This window comes from Pelmatolapia mariae, linkage group LG3_W (genome assembly GCF_036321145.2).
Source record: "Pelmatolapia mariae isolate MD_Pm_ZW linkage group LG3_W, Pm_UMD_F_2, whole genome shotgun sequence".
Taxonomy (NCBI): Eukaryota; Metazoa; Chordata; class Actinopteri; order Cichliformes; family Cichlidae; genus Pelmatolapia; species Pelmatolapia mariae.
The window spans coordinates 85159487-85184399 of record NC_086229.1 but is presented as its reverse complement, the minus strand read 5'-3'; the positions used below and the strand labels follow the sequence as shown (position 1 = coordinate 85184399).

The 24913-nt window shown below is 41.0% G+C and overlaps 1 protein-coding gene across 1 annotated transcript in view; it reads left to right on the top strand.

Moving 5' to 3' along the window:
- The window catches only part of pcxb (pyruvate carboxylase b), a 293413-nt gene that overhangs the window by 62957 nt on the left and 205543 nt on the right, over nucleotides 1-24913 (top strand). The window contains exon 10 of the mRNA XM_063470144.1: nucleotides 805-923. Within this exon, the coding sequence (XP_063326214.1) occupies nucleotides 805-923 (119 nt within the window). The remainder of the gene's footprint in view (nucleotides 1-804; nucleotides 924-24913) is intronic.

The following is a 24913-nucleotide window of genomic DNA, read 5'->3' as shown; positions in this document are numbered from 1 at the left end:
TTCTTAATTGAAGATCCCCTTTCCAGTAGAAAGTAGTGATGGGAAAGCAAACTTAATACATTGGCAGTGAGCAGTTATTGGTTGTGCATTGGGTCAGATATTTGTGGAGCTTTTGATGCTAGGTGTCTCTCTCTATGAATCCCATCTATCATTTTGGGTGTGGAGGTGTTAATATGTAATAAGCCCAGGGTTGAGTCTGTAATTAGCTCACACAGTTTGTCACTTGCCCGTTCACATGCAAATGTTGGATCGCCTATAAAAGGAAACGCGAGTTTCCCTGCTATGCCCAAGGGCACTTGGATAGAGTATGTGGGCAGTACCTGAGCCACAGCTACCCCTTTGTCCACCCCTATTATGCACTGTTTGTTTTCCTTGTGGCACTTCTACACTGTGCACATCATTTAAAGGACATTTCAAGATCCCAGCCCCAACATCGACACATTGGCTGTATAAAGTACACGACAAGGGTTGTGATTATAATTACAGTGTAGTAGATGAAAGGTGGTAGAGAAAATGGTGTTTGAAATAAATCCCTCTTGATTAATGACCTTATTTTGCATTAAAGAAAGATGACGAAAACTGCCCTTCACTCTCTAAACAAGTAATACATGAGGCTGATTCTTTGTGCTTTTATGTAGTCATGTTTGCCTGAAGAGAGTAAGGAGGCCTTTTGTTTTTCTCCTTCATGGCTCAACAGGATGAGTGGGTTTTCCTGCTTGATTGTTTACACAACTAATGCTACCAGTACAACTTGGATAATTAAGAGCTATAAAATTGCTCTCTTGTGATCTTTTCTTGCTGCAGGTTGGATACGAGAACGCAGGAACTGTGGAGTTCTTGGTGGATAAACACGGCAAACACTACTTCATAGAGGTGAACTCCAGACTGCAGGTTGAACATACGGTCACCGAAGAAATCACAGAGTAAGTAGAAGTTCACCCTTGTAGATGCTGGGGTCGTTGCATTTTGCATGTGTTTCTATGGGGTGATTGGTCCATAGACGGGGATTCTCTAGAAACTGCTGATGTGCTAAAAAAAAATCAGGTTGTTGGTTGTGTTTGGTTCTACTAATTAACTGCTCTTGATTAACTGATCAGCAGCAGGTGTGAGCGCACCTATAAAAGCAGGTTTTGGCAGTTTGCTGGGGTGTAAACTCGATGTCAATATCTTCTCACGGGTAAATGTCCCAGCACCCTAAGATCAGACCATTCAATCTTTAAAAATTAAAATAAATTAATCAATTCTTAATAGCATGTTTGGTAAAAAAAACACCTCATCAACTGTCAAGCACGGTTGTGGAGGGGTGGTACTTTTGGCTTGTTTGCAGCTATAGGACCTAGGCAGCTTGCAGTCACTGAGCCAGCTTCTCTGTGTATTCAAGAATGACATATGAGGCCATCTAATAGCTAAAGCTCTACTGTAACTGGGTATTTCAATAGAACAGTGAGCATAGCAACAAATAAGAATGGTTGTACAGTCAAGGTGTTGCTGTGGTCCAGACCGCGAGCTGATTAAAATGCTGTGGTAAGAAAGATTTGTTGTGCATATGTTATAAGTAGGTAATAATAATACATCATGTGGGCATGCAAATATTTAAAGAATGTTTAATCTTCGTCAGGTTTTTTGTAGGAATAATCAAGTTTCACTTTTGGCAGCACAAATGAACTGCATCAATGTAAAAAGCTTCCTGCTCTGAAAATTGTCTCAAGTAAAGGCAGTGAATGTTAGAGGTATATCAAAGACGAGTGGAGTTTTAAGTACATGAGAAGGAGGCAAAAATGGACAAAAAGCAAGAAAGATGGAGAAATGGACAAGATGAGAAAGAGGGAAAAGGAGATTGATAGAAAGCTGACAAGTACAGAGAGATGGCTGCAGGAGAGAGGTGATTAAGAAAAGAAGAGGACCTGAACAGGTGGAATCAGTGAAGAGAGAAGCTGCAAGATGAGGTCAGAGGAGGGTCGAGAGACAACAAGTTTAAATGGGAGAGGAGAGAAAGAGAGGATAATGAAAGATATAAATAGCATTCTGCTCTACTGATGACCTGTGAGATTTGCTCAGCTGAAACAACACAGATGAGTTTCAGACACAACATAAGACACAAACGCCAGATAGGTACAGATCCATTGGCACTGGAGTTGCACAAAGACTGACAAATCTTGGTTTTAGCACTAATGTGTGTACACACAGAAAACCACAATTAGACTAATTAATGTAGGATTTTCTGCCTAATTTGCTGCATTAATAAACGGAGCTGACACACTAACCAGTGCTACTAACACTAAGTTATTGGCAGATGGTGGAAACAAAACATCTGCTGCACATGGCAAACACATGACTGACAACTTGATTTCCTTCTTCTTAATCAGTTTCCACACTCTTGTCTTGCATTATCTTTTCTTTCTTTTGGTCTTGTTTTTTCTTAAAGGAGTGAGCGATTTGCATTGCAGCACAGCTAATAAGCTCTGAGTGGAGGAAAAACATCAATAAATGTTTGCTATGGTGATAATTTAGTCAAAGAACTACTAGCATTGGAAAGGTCTTCTGAAACCATTCATTACTCTGCGTTTAAGTGTGTGCCCTTAAATTGTAGGTAATTGCACTAATTATTTGAAAGACGACATTTAAGGTTCGGCATTTCTTATCAGTCCTGATTTTGGTCGTTTAAAGAGAAGTTTGCCTTCAGGGTTGTCTGACTAGGTGAGAGCTTGGTTTATTCAAACCACAAATGTATCAAGAACTCTTGTGCCTAAAACTTGGAGCCAGAAAGACTTGAAAGCCATTTTATTAGGTACAACTTGATACTTGTACCTAAAAGACGGTCCACTCTCAGTGGTGCGTTGTCTTGCTGGAAATAGTCAACAGATGTGTACACTGCATTAAAGGGATCGATGTGATCAGCAACACTTGTGCAGTTTTTGGTAAGCCTGTATTATATCCTTAGTTTCTTGTTCGAGCAAACAGGAGTGGCACCTGGTGTGGGCTTCTGCTGCTGTAGGCCATCAGCTTTAAGGTTTAACGTTTGTTCGGAGATGGCCTACGGGCTTCCAATCAGCTTGAAGCAGTCTGGCCATTCTCCTCTGATTTCTGGTATCAAAAAGGCATTTCTACAGAACTGCTGCTCTCTAGATATTCTCTCGTTTTCTGACCATTCTCTGTAAATCATAGAGCTATTTGTTTAGAAAAATCCCAGTAAAGTCGGTCAGCAGCTGCTGCTGAGTTTGAAATTCAGAAGGCCATCATGACTGTGTCAACATGCCTAAATGCATTAAGTTGCTGCCATGTGATTGGCTGATTAGATATTTGCTTTAACGAGGAGTTGAACAGGTGTGCCTGGAAAAGTGGCTGAGTGTATTGCCTTGCCAGTGCCCCTAAGAGGTACAGTTTATTGATTTAAGCCCCTGGATATCCCGTGCCCACACATACCAACATGTCTAGATATCTTCCATGGACTTGAAGTGGGCCATGTAGTTTTCAAACCCTGTGTGTGTGCACATTATTCATCATTAAGTCCTATCAAAAATGTCAAATAGTTTATTCTCAAAAACATTTTCAAAAGCACTTTTCTTTTTTCTTTCCCCCCCCTTCCCTGCCTTGGCTAAGCTTAATAGTTTATAGTGTTGTAAATAACTGTAATTGTGCGAAACAAAGGCAGTAACCTTCAGAGGTAAAAAATGAAGCCTCTGTGGAATAGCCAAAAACCGCATGTCCTTAAATATTCTCTTGAGTACGGCTCCAAAAGTGAGTCATTTCCCAGGCTCTCACATTAAAAATGCCAAGCGTAACAGCAGAATTAAATATGTTCCATGTATAGCTTTTAAAAGAGGTTTTGGTCTCTACAGCTAGCTTCTCTCTGCATTCACAGCTTTATGGTGGGTAATTTTATGACTCTGGTGTTTTTAAATGGTTTATTATGTGTTTGTTATTGCCCTTATATTTGCATTATTAGCGGTGCAGATGCTTTGGCTTTGCACAAGTTGGTAATTTGAGTTACTGAACTGGGCATGTTGGCGGTGTTGGTGTCTTTTGGACTTGAAGTGCAATTGTCATACAGAGATGTGGTTAGTGTGTCAATAATTGAACTTTTTGTCAGTGAAAGGCCTTTTGTTTTCTTTTAGGACAAATTTGAACAGTCTACGCCCCCCCCCCCCCCCCCCCCCCACCCCTTAACCAATGGTTTTCCCATTGAATATTTCCATCATGTACATACCAAAAGAAAGAAAAGATGGCAAACATAGGTCTGCTCATAAGAACACTGAAAAACAAAAACTGCGCAACATAAGACTGATGCCCTAATATTAGAAACATTCCTACTGTGCAAAAGGCACTAAAAACCTTCGAGTTAACTCATTAAAGATATGTTTATGTAATCTTTTTAAACAAACCAATTTTTAGATCCTGATCAGCTTTTTTTTCTTATTTCTTTAGTCATGTCGCTGTATGAATGATAAAAACTAAGCAGAGCTATACTGGGATAGTCTTTAGGAAGCAATAATGTTAGAATAAGATGGCATGTATATAATAAGTCATACATTTCATATTTGAGGAGCAGATATTGCCGTGATGTAAACATTTCAGTTTTTTTCTCTCTGTACTGCTATTGAGTGCCGTGCCAAGTCCAATATATTTGAAAATGGAAAGGGACACCAAAGAACTGTGGCAATATCATACTAACATTTCATCTGCTTTCAACTCAACAAGGACGTCTGTATTATTGCATCATTCTGCATTGTGAACACCAGATAATATGAGAAATACTTCTACATTGTATATCCATGTTTTTTATCCCGTTATTTCACTGCAACCTCATCCACCTGTCCCCTGCTTGTATCAGCAAGACAGTAAACTGACACACAGTCATTCTCATGTATTTCGGATCCCCTCTTATCCGTCCTTGCAGCAGTTTGTCATATTTTGTTCATCCTGCAGAGAAAACCCCATATAGCTGAGGAAATTTGACATTTTGGGGGATTGGGGTCATTTGAATTGGCAGGAGTGCAGTAATTACTTGAATCTGGGCAGCTCTCCCTGTGAAACGTGTTTGAAAGTTTCAGCTGTCACACGCGCAGCTTTCATTTCAGGTTTAGCTCAAAGCAGCCAGCGATGACGGCTGGAAAGAGAACAGTGCCTGAAAAGGAGAAGTTCGGTGTATATTCGTCTTAATTGTAGAGGAAATGTACTTTTGAGACTAACATTGCGTTTGAGTGCAAACGACAAGCGAAAACTGTATTAGGGCTTTACTGTGTCCATTCATCTTTGAGCTCTCCGTTTCACTTGACTGCACTTCCAATCTGTGAGGTGTGAGCACATTAGTTCTTGTTTTCATGCGAAATGCACTGTTATTAACAGACTTGTCAGGGAAGTATTTTACCAAGTTCTGAAACTCTCTGCTAAACTCGCCGTTCATTCCCCCGCGCTCTTCCCAACATTGTTTTTCACCGCTTTAATATCTTCAGTTTAATTCATTCTGTATTCTCTGTTCAATTTAGCTTTTTCCAACCTGGCTGCAGCGGAGTCCTAGTTTAATTTTATACCTTAATCCTCCCTCTGCACGCTCATTCAAAACATTTATGTACGTCCGATGGTCACCATGCCAGTAAGCCTACAATCATTGTAATTGGATTATCTCCCTTAAATTAGTCAGTCATTCTTACTCCATGTCTTTATTCCTTATCTCTTCTTTCTATGTTTGATGTCTGTCACTTTTTGGATTTTCTAGTTTTGCTCTTTCTGTCGCGTATGTGTGGATTACTGGATGTCCATTATCACCTGTAATCCTTGGCAGGCTTTGCAGGAGTTGATGCCTCATGTAATGGTGCTCATATCATTTCCACTTAAAAACGGCGACATAAGTCCACAGGTGTGGGTTTCTCTTCGTATATAGCTGGATAATGTGGAGAGTTGACAGGAGAGCAGGGTCCAAGAAGTGGCCTCGGGCTGGCTAAAACCCAGGCTGCTGCAGTGTCCTTTTGGACTATGCGTCACCCTCAACCAGTTGAACTCTTGTCGCAGCCAGTGTAGTTGGAATTTGGCACCAAAAGTACAAGTAGAGTCAGTGGCTTCAGACAAAACAATAACTCTCCCGTGAACCTCTAGAGGTCTTCAAATGTTGGTTTTATCTCACATGAAATATCTAGCAGTAAAATGTTTGTGTTGACATGAGGTTTGGAGCAGATTTTTCCTCTGTTGCCAGCAGCTATTTAAGAATTTTGGTTCTCAACATTGGGCTGATGTGGAGCTGGGTATTTGTATTTTGATTTTTAATGTATGAAAAACAGTCCCACAAGGCATACTGTGCCCAACTAACAGAGGGAGGCGGGGCTGTGTATGGTCACAAAAATCCACCTAAACACAGTGCTCCTCAAAGCCCACTCACTCCTCTTTAAAGGAAAAATAAGTATAACCTGCACATGTACATTTCTTATCTTCACCTTCAAGTTTTAACATCCATCCACACGGGGATACTGGGATAAGTAGAGTGCCACTACTTCACCTGAATGCAAACAGGAGTGATCAAACGTTATGCAGATCCCTTATTTCTATACATGTTAGTGTCTCCAGTGAAAAGCTAAACTGGTAGTAATAGGATGTTATCTGCAGCGAGGGTTAATATAATATCTATACTTTCATGTATCAAAGTTGCCTCCATCTCTCTTTAATCCTCCATCGCCTCTTCCTCCATACCGTTCTGTCTCTTCTGTCGCTCCTCCCTCAGGCTGTTCCCTTCATCTGTCTTTCCTCAACCAACTTGGCACATTTATTTCTTGACCTCTGCCCATTTCTCCAGCCCTCCCTTCTCTTTGTCACACCATTGCCTCCTGTTCGCTCTTCCCGTCTCCCTGCACCATCCTTTCAGCCCTGTCAGTTCCTCCCTCCGTATCTACCGCTCTCTGTCAGAACCATGACTCCTTCTCTACCCCTCTCCTTGCTCTCCTCCCCCATATCCATCTCTCTTCTGTCATCCTCTCCTCTCATTCGTATTCACCCCAACATCCATTTTCATTCATCTCTCACCATCTCTGTCCTTAAGTTCACCTTTGCCTCATCCACTCTGGCTCGTGCCTCATCCATTCTTTGTCCCTTTATGAACTTTTCCTTTTTTTTTGTCCTTAGTCTCTCAGTCTGCTCTCTTATCCTGCTGTCTCATCACTCTGTACCTGCCTGTCTTTCTGGCTCCATTCATTCATGTACTAGTGCAGGCAGCAGACAACATGAAAGATGGTTAAAGAATAGCTTTGAAGTAATGAAGTGACATTTACAAAGGCAGCTTCACACATGATATACTAAGATGCAATAAGATGCAGCAGTTAACCTGGTATAAATGGCTAAAATCAGGCCTACACAGATGTGTCTTAAGCATATTTTATTAAGTGTCCACAGACCTCAAGTCCAATGGGGGGGAAAAACCTTCCTGACCTCAAAAGCCAAATCTCCAGTCTCATTTTGACTTTAACCTGGACAGACGTGCCACCAGGAAGCACTGATGAGCTGACCTCAGACATCGTAGTTATGTGTGAATTTAGAAGTTTGCTAATAAAGGAAGGCGCCTGACATGAAGAGCTGTGGAAGTTGTAATCAAAATCTTCAATTTGACACTGAGCTTTATGAGGAGGCGCTGTGGAGAGGACATAATTGCGCTCACATGTGACCTTTGGAAGAATGTTTAAAAGTAACTGTGGTTAAAATTTGGGCACTCTCTTGCTCCCATATTCTTCTTTAAAGCAGGTCAAGTATTGGGTGATTATCTATACTGTTTCGTGGGTCAGTGGCTTAGTTAATGCTACATAACTCCATGACAAATATTATGTAGTTAGTCAAGAAACTGAAGAAGTAAGGCCAGGGTTATATCTGCGGACACTACAGATGAGTTGTTCTTCTACTCGGGCAAGAGTTTGCTAGCAGGGAAGAATCACTTGAGACCCATTAGCACATAGACCTCACATTGCAGGATGCCTTAACCAATCCAGTGAGACCAGCCCGAGTTTTGTCTCAGTACAAATGAGTGTAAAGACGTTTGCATTAAATAAGCAGTTCTGTGCTGTGAGTTTCTTTTCCTGCATTGTCCACTTCTGATAAATCTGTGCAGATGCAAACACAGTAAGTCTCTGTAAAGACGAATAGCAATTACACATCTGCTGATATCGCCACAAACCTTAGATTTTTTTTTTTTCTTAAACATTCTTCCTATGTTTCCCTATGTCCTCCCACTCCCACTTGCTCTCCCATAACAGATGCTCTTTTCACTTCTCCTCCACCCTCTCTCCATATTGCTCTGATAGTATTTGTCTTTTTTAGTTTTCCACAGCTCTGGTATCTTGACAGGGTGGTGTCTTTTCGACTGAGAAGGCATCCTCTAACTTTTCGCTGCTGCTTTTGCTTCGCTCTTTCTCTCAGCAGTGGTAATGGACACGTACACAAGTGTCAGTGAGGAGGCGGAATACCACAATCTGTAATCAGAATGAACACACTCGCTCACTCGCACCTCACTCTCATTCATAGATGCACACACAAATACGCCCCCGTAATGAAAGATTTTCAAGTCCAGAGGCATCAACGAAGACGTGCGCACACTCAGAAATGCACAGGGAACATTGTGCAAATACCTATTCATCTGTGTTCCTGCTTTCCCGAATTCTTCAACAATGGAGGCAGTTCTGTCTGGGGTGTCTGCGTATGCGACAGACAAAATGTGAGATAAATGTAAGATATATTTTGCCTGGGAGGTATACCCCTTGTGTGAGAGACGCTCGTCTGTCTGAAAGGCACGAGTGTGTTTGTGAAAGAAGGCGAGACCGCCTCTGCATTCAGCTCCAGCTCTGTCTTTGAACTTCTCCTCTCTCAAGGTTCAATTTGTCTGTAATTTAGCTGTAAATGATCTTTCCTTTGTACGTTCAGTGTGTGTTTCTGAGTGACTGTGTGCACCAAGTCAGGGTGTGTGTGAGTGAGTGTCCACATGCTGTCAAGGGACCCTGCACATTTGGTTGATTGGTGGGCAGGAGTCCTTTAGATCCTGAAGTGATATAATTATACCCCCAGGCTCATGCTGGGCTCTGTGTATTCTAAAGAGACAGTGAGCGATTGTGTGGCTGTTGTGGAAAAAGGGGTTTTTACATTAAATTTTAAATCTTCATATGTCTTCATATAGGCCTCGCAAAGAGTGCACATGAGTTCCTGAACTAGTACATATGTAGTGATGGAAATCGAGAACCAGTTCTTGTAGAAAAGCGGTTCTCAGTCCAGTTTCTTGGAATTGTCAGTCTGCCCATTGATCCCGCTTATCGGTTCTTGGACTCTCGCTACAATCAGCTTTCAGTTTGCATGTCAGGGGAAAACAGCGACGTCGTCTACAGCGTGGATATGGACATTTGTTTTTATTGCACAAAATGCTGGATGTTTGCAAATGCAAGTCTGCCACTGCTCCTCTTTGTTGTGGAGTACCGCAGGGTTCTGTGTTGGGCCCCACTGCGGTTTGCCTTGTACATGTTACCCCTGGGTTCCATCTTTAACAAGTATAGAATGTCCTATCACTTTTATGCTGATGACATTCAAATCTGTTTCAAATTGTCTGATGACCAGCCAGCTTCTTTGAATCACCTGTCTGACTGCTTGAAAGAGGTCAGAGTGGCTGTCAGCCAACTCTCTCATTTTAAACGAGAAGAAAACTGAGATCATGGTATTTGATAGTCATACTCCATGTGATCAGCTAGCTGCTGGATTTGGTCCTTTTGCTAGCTTTATTACCGACAGTGTAAGTAATCTAGGTGTACTCCTGGATAGTTCATTTAAGCTGGACAAACAGGTTTCCTCTGTGGTTAGATCTGGCTTTTTTTTTTTCTCAATTGCGCCAAATTTCTAAGGTCAAGCAGTTAATACTGCGCAAAGACCTTGAAAAAATTATCCATGCCTTCCTGACCTCCAGACTTGATTATTGTAACTCTCTCTACTCTGGACTCCAACTCATTCACCTCCAACAATTACAACTTGTCCAGAATGCTGCGGCTCGCCTCCTTACTGGAACTAGTAAATTCGCCTCAATTACCCCTGTGTTTTCTGATTTACATTGGCTGCCTATTAAATTTTGTATCGATTTCAAAGTCCTGTTGCTTACTTTCAAATGCCTAAGCAGCCTCGTACCAGACTATCTTACTGACCTACTCAGTCTTTATACTAACGGGCGTTCATTGTGATCATCTGGACAGTTACTCCTGGCTCAACCCAGGCAAAGTCTAAAGACTAGTGGCGACCGTGACATTGCACCTTACCTCTGGAATAGTCTCCTTGTTACCATTCGTGCCTCTTGACTCCATTCAATCCTTTAAAGCACGCTGGAAAAATTACCTATTTAACCTGGCTTTTTCCCCTTGTTAATTCTGTTAATCGCTGCATCTTTCCCTAGATTATTATGTATTCTCCCTATCTGTACTCACTAATGATTTTGTTTGTCCTTCATTTTACTGTTTAATTTTTCATTGCTCAGTGTAATCATTTGTCTATTGCTTTGTGAAGCACTTTGTGTAACCTGGTTTTAAATGTGCTATATAAATAAATTTTTATTGTACCGTATGCTAAGCTAGCCGTTAACCCAGAGTGAAAGCAGCCAGATCCTGAACTTCAACAGGTAACAAGCAGATAAGCAGTTAGTCTGCAGCCTCCCCTTTTTGTGCTTGTTTTTTTATCTTTGCTTTGTGCGGTCAGCTTTGTATTCTACTAAGTGAAAGATCTTAGATGTGCATCCTCATTAGCGGTTTCTGTTGGTGTTTGGGGTTGTAGCCTCAGGTTTATGTTAAATGGGGATTATGAGACTGTCAGCTATTTTTACAGAGTAACATAAAAGTAATGTAACGAGTAGTATAACAAATTACCTTTTCCTGGGAATAATTAAGAAACAATACTACATTACTTTAACGAAAAGTGTTCTGTGTAATATATCCATCAGTTTAAATCCCTGAAAACAATCATAGGTACACCTCATGTGAACCATATCTCACCTTCAACACTAAAGACTAACAGTCTGATATATGGTACAGAAAGCTCTGGCTTCAGCGTCATATCTGGAAAAACTGCTTTTAGTTATTGTTGCTAGCTTATAAATGACAAATGCAATAGGACTCAGCAGTTATTGCTTTGGTAATACCATTAATTATTTTTAATTATCAAACCCCACACACATGTGAGAGTGGTGGTGTTTAGTGTTTGAATGCTAATTTGTTGTAGCACAGGATAAAAGTTGTGGTCAGTAAGGCAAAGTTGCAACAGTTGACTATATGCAGTAATTGTTTAAAGTACAGTTTGAGACTCTATCCTGTCAAAATTCACATACAAAACAAGTATAAAGGAAAGTATCTGCTTCATGACAGCCTCTGCAGCTGCTGCGTTTTTAGCTGCAGTAATCTATAAATACAATGCAAAAAATCTAATATGTGCTCACTCATGTGTATTAAGTTTCAAAGGAGTGACATGGCCAGATGTACAAACATGCAGTCCATGCAATATCTGCAGTAGACTTGGACTAAAGTTTTTTGTTTTGTTTTTTTCTTGAGTAATAACAGAACTTTGGGAGGAAGCCATTATATTTTGTGCAGCATCTTCATTTCATCATTGTCTTGCCAGTTGTTTTCCATTCTTGGCAGGAAAAATGAAGCTTTCCAGGCAGCTTTTAACCCACAAGAAAAGACAGTTAAACCTGTTCTATTGCAAGATGGAAATAAACAACCTGTTGCCACCAACAGTTGGTGTTATGTTGAAAATAAATTTTGCATGGTTAACAAAATCCATCAAATTCATCACTGACATAGCCAATCGATGATTTTTAAACAGTAGCTTGCATGTGAACTGTACTGACTGTGCGATGTGCTTTTGTGTCACAGTGAAACGGATAAACACGTTCTTGCATTGCTGTGTTCGATGTTAAGTGTAACATTTCAATTGTTTGGAGTTCTTGCACTGATTAATTTGACTGTGCGGTGATAGAATAGAATAGGTAGGGGTGGGGAATAGTCCAAATGGCCCAGGGGAAGAAGCTGTTTGCAAGTCTGGAGGTGTGGGACCTGAATGACCCGAGTGCTCTGACCAGAGGGCAGCGGATCAAACCAGGTGATGGTTGGGCTACAAGGGGTCACCTGTGATGGCCCTGGTCTTACAGGAGGATGTGGCGATTGGCCTCCAGGAGTGGCAGAGGGCAGCCAATGAGTTTATTATTACTCTCTGCACAGCCTTCCTGTTCTCAGTTCTGGCCCTTGCGTACCAAACAAGAGCCAGAACAGAGCATGCTCTCCACTGTGGAGTGGTAGAAAGCCAGCAGCAGCATCTGGTCCAGGTTGTTCTTCCTTAGGACATGGAGGAAGTGCAGCCACTGCTGAGCATTTTTTTTTTTTTTTAAAACCAGGGTGATCGGCGGAGTGTGGGTGACCAAAAAAGATGGAGACGGATTTCACCCATTCTCCCTTTATAAGGGAGTGGTCCTGTCCCTGAAGTCCATTATTAGTTCTTTTGTTTTAAGGATGTTCAGCTTCAGCACTGGTGGGAGCCCAACCGCGGTTGTCATCGGCATACTTGACAGTGACGTTGCTCGGGTGGGTTGGTGTACATACAGTAGGGGCTGAGAGCCCTGTGGGGATCTGGTGCTGAGTGACAGTAGGGGGGAGAGGTGGGGGCCAAGTCGGCCTGATTGAGGCCAGTTGGTGAGGAAAATCTCTTAAACTGGTGGTATTATTATTTTTTTTTTTAAAATCCATAATCGTGAGGATTGGCCATACTAAATGAGTCTTGTATAGTTACATGTGTGTTGTGATATGGAGTAACCAGGATCTGCTGTACGATGTTCAGTGTTAATGAGGAAATCAGAACCTGATGTTATCTAATACTTCATGTTTGAAGACTACGGTTTGTGACAGTTGAGAAAAAACGACTGACTACATAAATGGCCCGCCGTGCCATTTTGCTCTTTGAAATGGTGAGAGAGACAATAAGAGGCAGTGTTTCAGAGAAATGCCTTCATTACATTTAGCTCTTAATGCAGCAACAGGATGAGCAGATGAAGAGGCTGCCATGGAATATGGCCTTTTTAGAAGTGCTGCAACAAGATTATGATTGTCTATCGAGCAAAACAAAAGTGTTCTCATGCTTTTATTGCTTCTATTTTGTCAAATTTCCAGACAAAGTTGCAGGAAATTGGATCCTATGTGTCAGACAAACTGAGTTAACATTATTTTGGGCTTTATTGCTTTTGGTTATGTGTGTGTTCATGTGTACTTGAGAGAAAGTACACCACCCTTCTAGCCTCTAAATATGTGGATATGCGTGCATGCGCATGCATTAATATAGCGGTGCTTGAAAGAAAGTGTGTGCTGCACCTGGTTATTTGTCTGTCTAGGCTTGCTAATTAGTCTGAAATGACCACTCTCAATCATCATCAGGTTGAGAGCGTTAGAGTAGGGAGTAAGAAAGACAGAAAGTAACAAAGCCTCACATCATTTGACAAGAGGGTCTGACAAACGAGGGGTGGAACTGGAAAAAGGAAAAGGACGCGAGGTGAATTAAAAGACGAATTGAGTGACCCAGAGCCTCTGTTAGAATAAAGCGAAGCAGCCTGCTGGACCAGAGTTCGAAGTCTGCGTCGGTTAGATATGTCTGAGTCTAGAGAATTCCTGCATGAATATATTTTACTGTAACGCTCTTTGCCATGATGCATAATAACGCCTTTTATCTACCCTTCATTTTCTCGTCAAGCCTTTTTTTTCCCTCTTTTTGCTTGTCTTTCATTCTTTCTTTTTTTAATCGTCTATCTTCCTTTTGTTCTGTCCTTCTTTTTAATTTCCTCCTCATTGAATATTCAGTTCAGCAGCCAGCATCTCCAGCTCTCTGCTCTTGGCTTTGATTTCCTTTCTCAACGTGGGAGTTGAAGAAGTTGCTGCCACATCAGCAATTATCCCCCTCCCTCTTCAGTTCTCTCAACTCTTTGCCTTTCTCGTGTTTCTTGGCACATTAAGTATATTAAGATATTAGAGAAAAGGTCAATTCAAAGTCACTGTGCATTTATTTTTAATTAAGATCTCATAAACTACCTACAGCCATGCATTTGACCGCACTGAATTCATTTCCCTCGCTCCATCTGCTGATCAAATTACCTTGATTAAAAAAAATATATATATAATAATATATTTTTTTAATTGTTCCAGTCATTGCTTCCTCTTGCGCTTCCTAACTGAACCACTTTCTTTTGCTTTCTGCTCCTGTTCATGCCCTTCCTCGTTGTTTACGCTTGCCTGTCTCTGTGGTCCTCGGCACCACAAACACACGCCGCAGTAAACAATCCACCTCTTCTCCTCTGGCCACACAGGGTTTGTTGCGTGCGTGTCCATAAAATAACCACTGGCAGGCAAATACTACTAAGCAGTACAGAGGACATGCTTTCGCTTCTTGTAATATGCCAGATAATGATTGTAGTAATTGTCAGGGTGTGCATGTGTTCTGATAAAACGTGTGTATGTTTATAGTACAGTATGCATTGATGTTGGTGTAAAGAATGTGTCTAAGCGGCACGTTTTCCAACTGAATCTGGCCATTTTGTGCTGTGTGTGTGTGTGTGTGTACTCGTGAGTGTGTGTGTGCATGCACTCTGAGGAGTTTTGTTTGGTTTTGTGAGCACGTCATAAAATAATTTTAAGGTGATTATAATTGTGCAGCGAAGCATACAGTGAGTGATTGAGAAGTAAGCATATGAATAAGAATGAGGGATGTAGCTGTGTGTGTGAACGCCAGGGGAGAATCTCATTCATGTGTGAGTGGGAGAGTGAGTGGAGGCTATTTATGATAACAGGAAGTAAGCTTATCATGATAATCATGACAGCTGCCTTTTTTTTCAGTTTTTATGTACACTAAGGACTGAGGTCTCTGAATAATTTTCTATATTTAGTCAAGTCATCCTGTCTAATAAAAATATATGGATGAGAACATAAAAGCGTTTGGTTATTAATTATGAATGGAGCTGTTGGTAGTAGCCATTAGCATCGAGGCTGTAAGGAGGTGCAAGACAAAAAGCTCAGAATTCAAAGACTTGAACTTAAAATGTGCCTTACAGGCAGAGTCACTTCATCACTTACTCAGGCATGTTTGTTTTCACCCCTGTTGTGTTCTTCATATTTTTGTTGTTCATCCGATGTTTACGAATCTGGTAGATCCACTACATTACTGTGCCATTAAACGAATTTATGTCAAAATATTTAACAGACGTGCCAAATGTGGTGGGTTTTTTTTTTCTGCTACACATCAATTTGCATATGTACTTTGTGCGCTTGATGCTTTTATGTTGTGTCACACGTTGCAGTTGTTTTTGTTGCTACAGGGTTTAGAAGAGAGATCAGATCGGGGAACACGTCCTATTACAAATGCATTTTCTAAGACTGCATCAGCAGTGAAAAGTTCAGTCATTTTTGTGTAAGGCTAACTGTTATAGCACGACATGTAGGAGGTAGGAGTGAAGGGGCACAGCACCTCCACGCTTTCATGACCCACTGGTCCTGTGGGCTGGTTGCCACATGTGTAATAAGAATGTGTAGCCGGGTTTACAGTGTGAAATCACTTCAAATGTGTTTGTATTTGATATGTTCTTCACAGAAAATGAGCGAAAGGCAACTTACCTTTATGCTTTTGCTTCCATCCTCCCCACAACTCAGACACATAAGAGTCACAGCAGATTGTAGGCATATTTCATACTTAGTTGGATACTAAAAAAAAATCTGCTGCTTATATTCTCACTATTAAACTTTACCCGCATATACTAAATGGATATGGATGTAGACTACAATATTATCAGTTAGCAGTTATATGCTATCGGTTTCATGTTAGTGGGATTATGTTATGGGGTGCCTTTTTCTGTATCCTAAAGTAATGCCTGCTTTTGTGTCCTTGTGGTGGTTGTCATGTTTTTGTCTTTAGATTTTCTTCAGGGTCACATTTAAGAGACAAATTGGAAGTTACGCTACACTTCCTGCACTATATCACTGTCCTCTACATGTATGAGGACTGCACAGCCATATGAGCGCCACCATTTAAACCCAAGGCTGGAATTATTAGATCTGTATTTGCATGAATTACCATAGCTTAAATGATAAATTAAACTGTAATTTCCATACAAGCCCTGGGCCCCGGGGGAAGGCTTTGGATGAATCCAAAGTCTTTTAAAACACGTGATGAAGACCAGAGGAGTGTGCATCAGAGGGAGGCATATAGTGGTTAAGGCCTTGGGACAGACATGCGTCTGGGGGATGGGAGCGGGTGGGGACCTGGGGGCCATACGTCAGTCTTCCCCCTAAGCTGGAGATGCAAGTGACTGCTTTTTCTTTTTTTTCTTGGCTTTAAATGTTGTCTGCCACCAAAGAGGAGCAGCAAAAGCGGCTTGGCTCTCGCTGAAGACTTCCTAATGAAGATGTCAGTTTCATTCCTGACTTCACTGCGCAGTCATGAACCACAAGGGATTTGTCAAGCACTGATTCACTTTGTGTGACATACTGTACATTCGACCCGCTGATGCTTGTGTGAAAAGGTGCTGGAGCGTTGTCTGTTTGAACCAGCCAATCACAGGTCATGTTTGTCAATATTGTTAGGTTGTCACTCCCACACACCGACTAGCAAAATAGATGCCAAGCTCTGCTGCTTGCATTCAAATGATTCACCAGCTTGTTAGGCAGAGATCTGTGAGTGGAATATAATGGGCTGAAATGACAGATGAAATCCCTTCCAGCTACACGTAAAGGAAGCTTTGCTGCCTCGCTGTGCTGTCTGGCATACAGCAGGCCTAGCTATTGGTGCATGACGCTGGAGCCCTATTGAGGAGATCATATATTTAATCAGCTTCCACATAAATTGTCTCAAATGCTTCTATCTGCTTGTGTCAAGAAAGATATTTCTTACACGCGAACACAAGAAACATAAATATCCATACATTAAAAGGAAATTGAGTGTGCTCTGAGCAGTGGGTTTAATTAGAAATATTTCCCTTTTACCTTCGGTATATAGAGGAATCCCCTGAGACTTTGTGCGACTGGGTTTCATCCTTGATTTGTCTTAAGAAAATTCCACCAGTTTGGTTACCGAATTTCACAAATGTCACAGGTCCCCGAATGCATCGATGTATGTGTCTGAGAACCATGTGTGCCTTTTTCTTTTTTTCTGCAGAACTAAAATAATTAGCTGTGGCACTGACGGTAATAATACGAGCTGTATATTAAAAGGATAAGACCAGTGATGCTCCTTTATTCTAAAGATGGACCAAAGGACGCCATTGACAGATCCATCTGACCAGCTTTACCTGTGACACCATTGTTTGCTGTAGACATCAATTTGTCAACAAGTAAAATCACATCAGTGAGGAAAATGTTGCGCTGACGTGCTCCTTTGTTATGATGAATGTGGACAGTGTAGCTTATTTTGAGTAACTGCTGTATACAGTGGCCTGCTTCAATAAATGCTCAGTAGATAATCAAATGCACATTAATCTGCAGCTCAATAATAAAGTCTCACGTCTTTATGAGTAAACTCTGGGTTGAGCTTGACTTTTCTTAGTTTTTAGTTAAACCGACCTTTGTTTCTTGTGCTTTCTAAAATTCTCCTTCTAGTCACCATCTTTTTCTTTCCTCATCCTTTATTGTGACCCTATTGCCTCCGTTTCCTTCCTCTGAATGTGCTGCTCACCATTAACTCATCTGCACATAATTCATTTTGTTCTTTCTCTGCCCCGCTCTCCTCATTCTTCTCTTTCACGCTGTATTTATTGCATATCGTTTTTCTAGCCTTTGTACTCTCTCCTTATTGTTGTTGCCTCCATTTTATTCTGCCAAAGCTCATATTTTATACTTATCACGTTATCTGGCTGGTCTGACTCATGGCCCCGTGTCTCGGTGTATATCTATCTCTTTGTCTGTTTGTAGGGTTTCATAACTCTGTTTGCATGCGCCGTTTGCTCGCTTCCTCTTGGATATCTTTGAGTGTGACACACATGATGGATTTTTAACTACATGTGTATTTAGTATGTTGACTTGCATAGCTGTGGCTGTGATTGCGTGGGTGTTTGAGGGAGGTGGGTTATTTATCTGCGTCTTTCCTCCCTGTCTCTATTTGTGACTTCCACTGTGCAATTTTCCGAGTGAGAGAACTTGGATTGCCTTTTATCAGCCCTGTATGGACTTCTGCATTTTTGTGGTGGTTTTTGTGTGTCTGCTGGTGTGGTTGTTGTTTTCCATGTACATCCTTGGAGACTTTAAGAGAAATTAAATTTAAGTTTAAGTTTTTCTTTCTTCCTAGGCAGGTAGATATATAATTATTTTCACCATAATTCTGCAGGGTAGATGCAGTTTATTTCCAAACGATTGCAGGATACAATTAGGTTGCTGAGCAACTCAAAAGATGTTAATTGTATAATTTTCATCTATCTAGAAGAAGCTGATTATAGGTGATCCAATATCGAAATAAGTTTCTAAATTCCATTAATTAAAACCGCCAAAAGTGCTTGAAAGTCAGGTTTCATCCATTTCATATTGCAAATGACTAATTGTACTTGGAAAAATAGGTTTCAAAACACATGTTGCATGATTGCCTTTTGCTTTGACACGGGGTACCTGGAATACACAGATAAGAGTGAAGCACGCAGGATAAACATGTTCGAGTGTTGCATAGGTGTATGAGGGATTTTTCAGGGTTCATGGGGGCTTGTGGGACTTTAGATTTTTTTTTTTTTTTGCTGTTTTACCTTCAGGCTCAGTTTTGGGCCCAGTTCAAAGGAAATTTTGCAGCCGGCGGAAGCCTACTTGATGAATTCATTGCAGCTAGTGCACTCATTGTAGACCTTGGTGATGGTGATATTTACTTAATATCACCTCATTTAATGTTTAAGGGTTATTTTAGGATGCAGATTTGCAAATTGAGAGCTTAAAATAAAATTTAAGTCTGCGGGTAGGCTTCATTTCAAACCAGCACAGAGTTGAGTTAATATTAAGCTGTGGACACAGACATCAGGTCAATATCCAAGTCTAATCACCTCCACAGTGTCTCCAAGCACATCAATTTTACACATGAGTCTAGATCTTATGCTGAGAGCTCTTACTCCTGTTAGATCCCATGAAAGCCTTGAAGTATAGCAAAGTGCAAATATAAAGTTGAGATACAAGTCAAGTGTAAATGAGGACTTGCATGAGTCCATGAGTCTGCTGCTCCATGCTGTCTCAGAGTTTTAATGATCGGTGATTTCAGATCAAAGTTGTTGGATAGCTCATGGGTCAAGCAGTAAGATCATTTTACAGAAAATATTTAGTGGTCATGTTGAGTTCATGTGAAGTTAATAAAGCATGTTGTAAGGACAAAGCTGTCATCCCAGCCGTGTTTGTTAGAGATGTTGGATTTCTTGTAGTTAAAAGGGAAACTAAGCAATGTCTATGTGTCTGTTTGCCTTCAAGGCAAAACATCTGCTTGGGCCTGCATAACATTTCATGCATACAATTCAGCAATATAAGCTGTGCAGGCTGACTGTAGTTGAGGGTTCACCTAACTGTTCACCATTTCTCAACTGCAGATACATTAACAATGATTCATTTCATAAATTGTTAGCTCTTTTCAAAAACACTGCCAGGTGCTGTTTTAAGCTATTTTAATCCACTTTTATTGCTTGCTTTTCCTTTCCTTAAAAATGATCCATTTTTCTTTTTCATAGCCCTTTACATAACTAACTCTTTGACTGAATTACTTCTTGCTTTGTGTAGTTAAAAATAAATATATAAATAAATGTCCTGTGGCTTGCCTGGTACAATAATCATATGGACTTTATTAAAAAAACCAACACAACTTGATGACTAAAAGTGAAAATGTAAATCTTGCCTATAACCAGCCACGACATTACGCTGTGTGTCCAACTGTGTGACTGTCGGGGTTGTCGACTAATAAATCAGATGTGGGTGACATTGTTTTCTCAGAGGAATGGGGGAAATAAAAACAAAAACAAATTGCTAACAGTGTTTGTGATTTATACTTGGGGAGCCTGTTCAAATATAGTCTGTGTGGAAATACTCGTGACAAACTTGACACTCCATTATCGAGACTGACAGTAATCATTACACTCACAGTATATCTAACATTGCCAGTTTCCTATTTGCATTATGATACATGTTTGTTTTGTTCTACCTGCACAGGATGGACAGTAACCATCTGTTTGCATGACTGATGAGTCTTGGTGAAAGTAGTCGATGTCTTATTGTTACACCTGTGATGATGCTATTGTGTTGCTCTGGTGATTGACACTAGCTTCTTCCATTCATAGGTAGATAGTTTTGCCAGACCGTATTGTAGACTGTGTCCGAAAAATGCTTTTTTTTAAAAAATGTTTTGTTGGCATTTTTGCGTATTTGTTTCTCCCTGTGCCTGTTCTGTGTTTGCGGTTTCTCCCTTTGTCCCTTCTGTTTCTCCCTCCCTCCTCCTCTCTCTCCTTTTGGCTTTTCTCCTCTTGCTCCTCGCTGCCTTCTGGACACTAGTTAGTTTGCATTCCTCTCCTCACACTTCCATCTGCTTCATAACAAGGAAAGCAGGAATTAATTAATAGGCTCATAGTGAGGCTTGAGAAATAAGCGGGAGGGGGTGGTGGTGGTGTATCGAATCAGTCTGGGTGTATTTTATGTGCGGATGTATGCTATAGCAGCATGTTTGTCCATATTTTGACTCCTTTCCTTATCCTGCTCCACAAACTACATCTTTACACAATGTGATTGATTTTAAATTCTCTTTTCAGTCTCTCTCCTCCTCATTTTTCCTCTTCCTGCATTATTGTGCAATATTTCCTCCCTCTTCCGTGTCCAGCCATGTTGATTGCATTTGAACTGGTCTTTTTTTTTTTTTTTTTTTTTTTTCAAAAATCTGCCAGTCAAATTAATGCCAAAACAGCATCCTCCCACCACAGGATTCAAATTTCTCATCTCCTCATTCCTCCTGTCTGTCCATTTCTCACCTCCTGTACCCGAGCTCCATGTTCTTTTCTTGTTTGCCGTCTAAAAATGTCTAATGAAATTCATACAAACCAAGATGGGAGGCTTGGTGGCTTCATTTCCCTCCTTTTCTGTCTCTTGCTTCATCTTTGTTTGCTTTTCTTTGATATTCTCTCTCGCTCCATTTACCTCATCTTTATTGTCCCTTCCATCTGTCCTTCATACTTTTCTCTCTTTGTCCTCATCTTTCTCTCTGTGGATCTCCTTTTCTTTCACGTCCTATTCGTCTTTTCCCCTCCTGATTTCTCTTGTTGCCTTTGTTTGTGTTTATCCCTCGGTCTATTCCCCTGCCATCCATTGCTAACACTTTATCTGTTATACTGTTTTTCAACATTTCTATTCCTGCAGGCCCCACTTGGAAGAATTTTAGCTATTTTTTCCCCAGTCATTTAGACATGAGTTGAGGTGTGTGTGTTGACCGTGTATGCACATTTAGTAGTCAAGAGTCTGTATTAGTTTTACTGAAATGAGAAATATATTTCTTGATTTGCGGTTTTTTTTTGTTTTGTTTTTTTTAACCGCTTGCCCTGAAGCCATCTTGAAAAATGTATTTACCGGAGACGTGGTTTGTGTGAACATGAACAGATATGCCTAGGAAACATGTGAGTACACCCTGAAATGGTGTGGACAAAAGCTCAGTTTGGCAATGATGTTATAAATACAAAGGTTTGCTTCAAAAGGGGCAAATGTTTTGCATGTGGCCACATGTGGAAAGGGAAGGGGCAAAAGACAAGAGGGTAAAAGAACAGGACAGAAGAAAATATGTTCTATAAAAATGGCAGGATAGTGACGCAGTGGTTGGCACTGCTAAAACACAGCAAGAAGACAATGTGGTCAAATCCACCATCGTTCTGTGGATTCTCTCCGGGTACTCCGGCTTCCTCCAACAGGTCAAAGACACAGATTTAGTGGGGTTAAGTCAATTGGTGATTTTTAAATTGGCACCAAGCGTAAATGTGAGTATGAATGGTTGTCTGTATAGCCCTGTGACAGACTGGCGACCTGTCCAAGGTGTGTACCCCACCTCGCCCTGTGGCAGCTGGGATAGGCTCTAAGTGCTCCTGCAACCCTGAATTGGATAAGCTGAAGAGAGTTAAGGATGAATGAGTGCATGCATAAAAACTGGTACTTCGTTAGTCTTTTTCTTCCTCTTTCTACCACCTTAAACTTGAAATTGAAGATGGTAGATATAGGACTCATTTCCTTTCTTACTGTGAAAAGATTGCTGCCATTTATCTGTTAAGTGTGTAACTGTAGCTCAGAGATGAGCATAAAGAAACAGCTAGCTTGGTTGATCCCAAATCTGCCAAAGAGCTCCTCAAAGCTAATTTAAATGCTATGTTGTTTGTTTAGTTAGTGTATGTTTCATATGACCAGACTAGCCGTTTCTCCATGTTGCTAGGTATGTACGTTGGATGTAAGGGCTGCTGAGCAAACAGACATTACGGTGATATAAATCCTTTCCTCTTACACTCAGCTGGAAAACTAATGTATATTTACCTGAAAGTCAAATAATTTAAGCTCGTTTTTTATTTTTCTGCCATACTTTCATTTTGCAACAAATTCTTTATTAAAGCTTTCCCGCCTTATGCACTGCCACCTCCTCTTTTCCTCCCTGTCTTATCTCCTTCCCTGTTTTACCATTATCTAGCCCTCACCCTGAGTCATTCCATTTTACTCACTCCCTCGCTCCCTTCTCAATTCGACATGGACATCCTCCTTCTTATCCCACTCGTTCCACACTCCAATTTATCCATCTTATCCCTCTATCCTTCCTTCCCTCTCCAGTCCCAACTGCCCCCCCGTACTCCCTCTTCCACCTTCACGTCCTTCCACCTCCTCTTTGCCTTCATTCCTTCTGTTCTTTTGAGCAAGGCCAAATCCAATCTTTTCCACACTCCCACTTTTCCCACTCGTTCTTTCAGTCTTAGTATCCAGCTTTTTATCCTTTACCATACTCCCACTCTTTCTCCTTCCACTCGCTTCATTTCTCACCCTCCTGCCTCGAACATTAGAAGTATAGCTGTCATCTTGTCTTGTTTTTAATTTCCTCCATCCGTATGGTTCTTCAGAGTGAAGTTGCGCATTTTCTTTGTCTTTTATTTCCTTGTATTGCTCCTTCCCCGTTTTCTCGTCTCTTATGGCCACAACAAACTGCTTCCTCCTCTCGCTATACTATATTCTTTCTATCTTCCACTTTTATTTCCGGGCGCACAGCCACCCCTTTCTCCTCTGCTAACGAGCTCTGAGTGAAGCGACTGAAAATGATATGCAATTAGTACTCAGCCTTCATGGCCTGTGTGTGTGCGCGTGTGCACAGGTGACAGATTGAGACAAAGTTTTCCGCGCTTGCTGCTCGATGCCGTGCTCTCAGGTTCAAGAATGAGGCTAATGTACTTTCCACGTGCAATGTGATGATGTAAGAATGTTTGGTAAAGTAATATGAGTGTGTCCATAATAACAAAGGGGAAAGGCAGAAACATAATCATATGCTGGCAATGTCCATATAGATTATTATGAACATATTTAAGAATTTAATGGGGAAAAAAGTGGGTTTGTCTGTCACAGGTCAGTACATTATACATCCTCTATGATCTCGCTGCACCTTGGCACTGTAACCGAGCATAACTCAGAGCAGACATAATGATTCATTTTAATAGAATTACATTTTAATGAAACCTTCATTGTACTCTTGACTCTGGAGATGACCTGCAGTAATTTTAGGATGATTTTTGATTTAAAGGATTTTTTTGTTTTTTTTGGGGGGGGGGGGTTCTTTATTTTTGGAAAAGTTTGTTCCCGTGTCTCATGTCTCTGTTCACCTATTCCACTTCTGTGTTGGGCAAATATATTAATCATAAAACCATCAGTTTTAGGAGTTTCACAGGAACAAATGTAACAAACCAAATGGCAAAGCAGCCAGATGTATGTAGTTGTGGTGTAACACTAGTAGTGGCATGTAAGACCCGTTAGTGCTACTTTGTGCCTTCTTTGGCACAAAGGGGTGCATGCATAAAAACTGGTCCTTCGTTACAGTCTCTCTCTTCCCGTTTCTACCACCTTAAACTTGAAATTGAAGATAGTAGACAGGACTCATTTCCTTTCTTACTGTGAAAAGATTGCTGCCGTTTATCTCTGTATAACTACCTTTAACCACAGTACGAGGCCAGAAGGAAAATATGGGATCAGATGGGTTTTAGATTCGTAGTAGCCAACGGTGTCTGACAACAGAGGACTTGTACACAATAGGTATGGAAAATGAGATAGCATTTATTAACAATATAAAATTTTAAGAAGTCTAAAAAAAAAAAGACCCACAAAAATGGACCCCGAGTCTGTCAATGTCCAATAGTTCTGTGTGTTTGTAACCCGACTGGTTACAATCTACCAGTTCATCCGGCTCTTTGGGCTGGGGCTCGCCATCCAGTACTGGAAAGGGGATCCTTGATTCTTCTTAGGTTCTTAAAACCAATCCCTAAAAAAAAAAAAAAGACCTGACCATGCCAAGCAACACGCTACACAGGCTTCCCAGTGCTCACGTGGGCTCACAGGCTTCAGAGTTCACTATCACTCAGAGCACTTCCACTGAAAAGGCTGCTACTATCCCGTTAGCTTCTTCACCAAACGAGCAATTGATCTCACTCCATCTGTGTCCCTGACGTGTCTGACTAGTACATGAAGGCACATACAGGTGCCAGAGCAGCACGCACTGGTTGGGGGAGGGACACTTGACCTTATTGGCTGATGGGATATCAGACCCTGGGTCAGACCAGTCAATGATTGGTTGCCCAGTGTATCTAACAAAAACACTCTAAATGACAAATCCCTGCCTCCACATCACTTCATTTATCCACACGTTAATTGAACTTATATGTACATGCTTCTATCAGCTT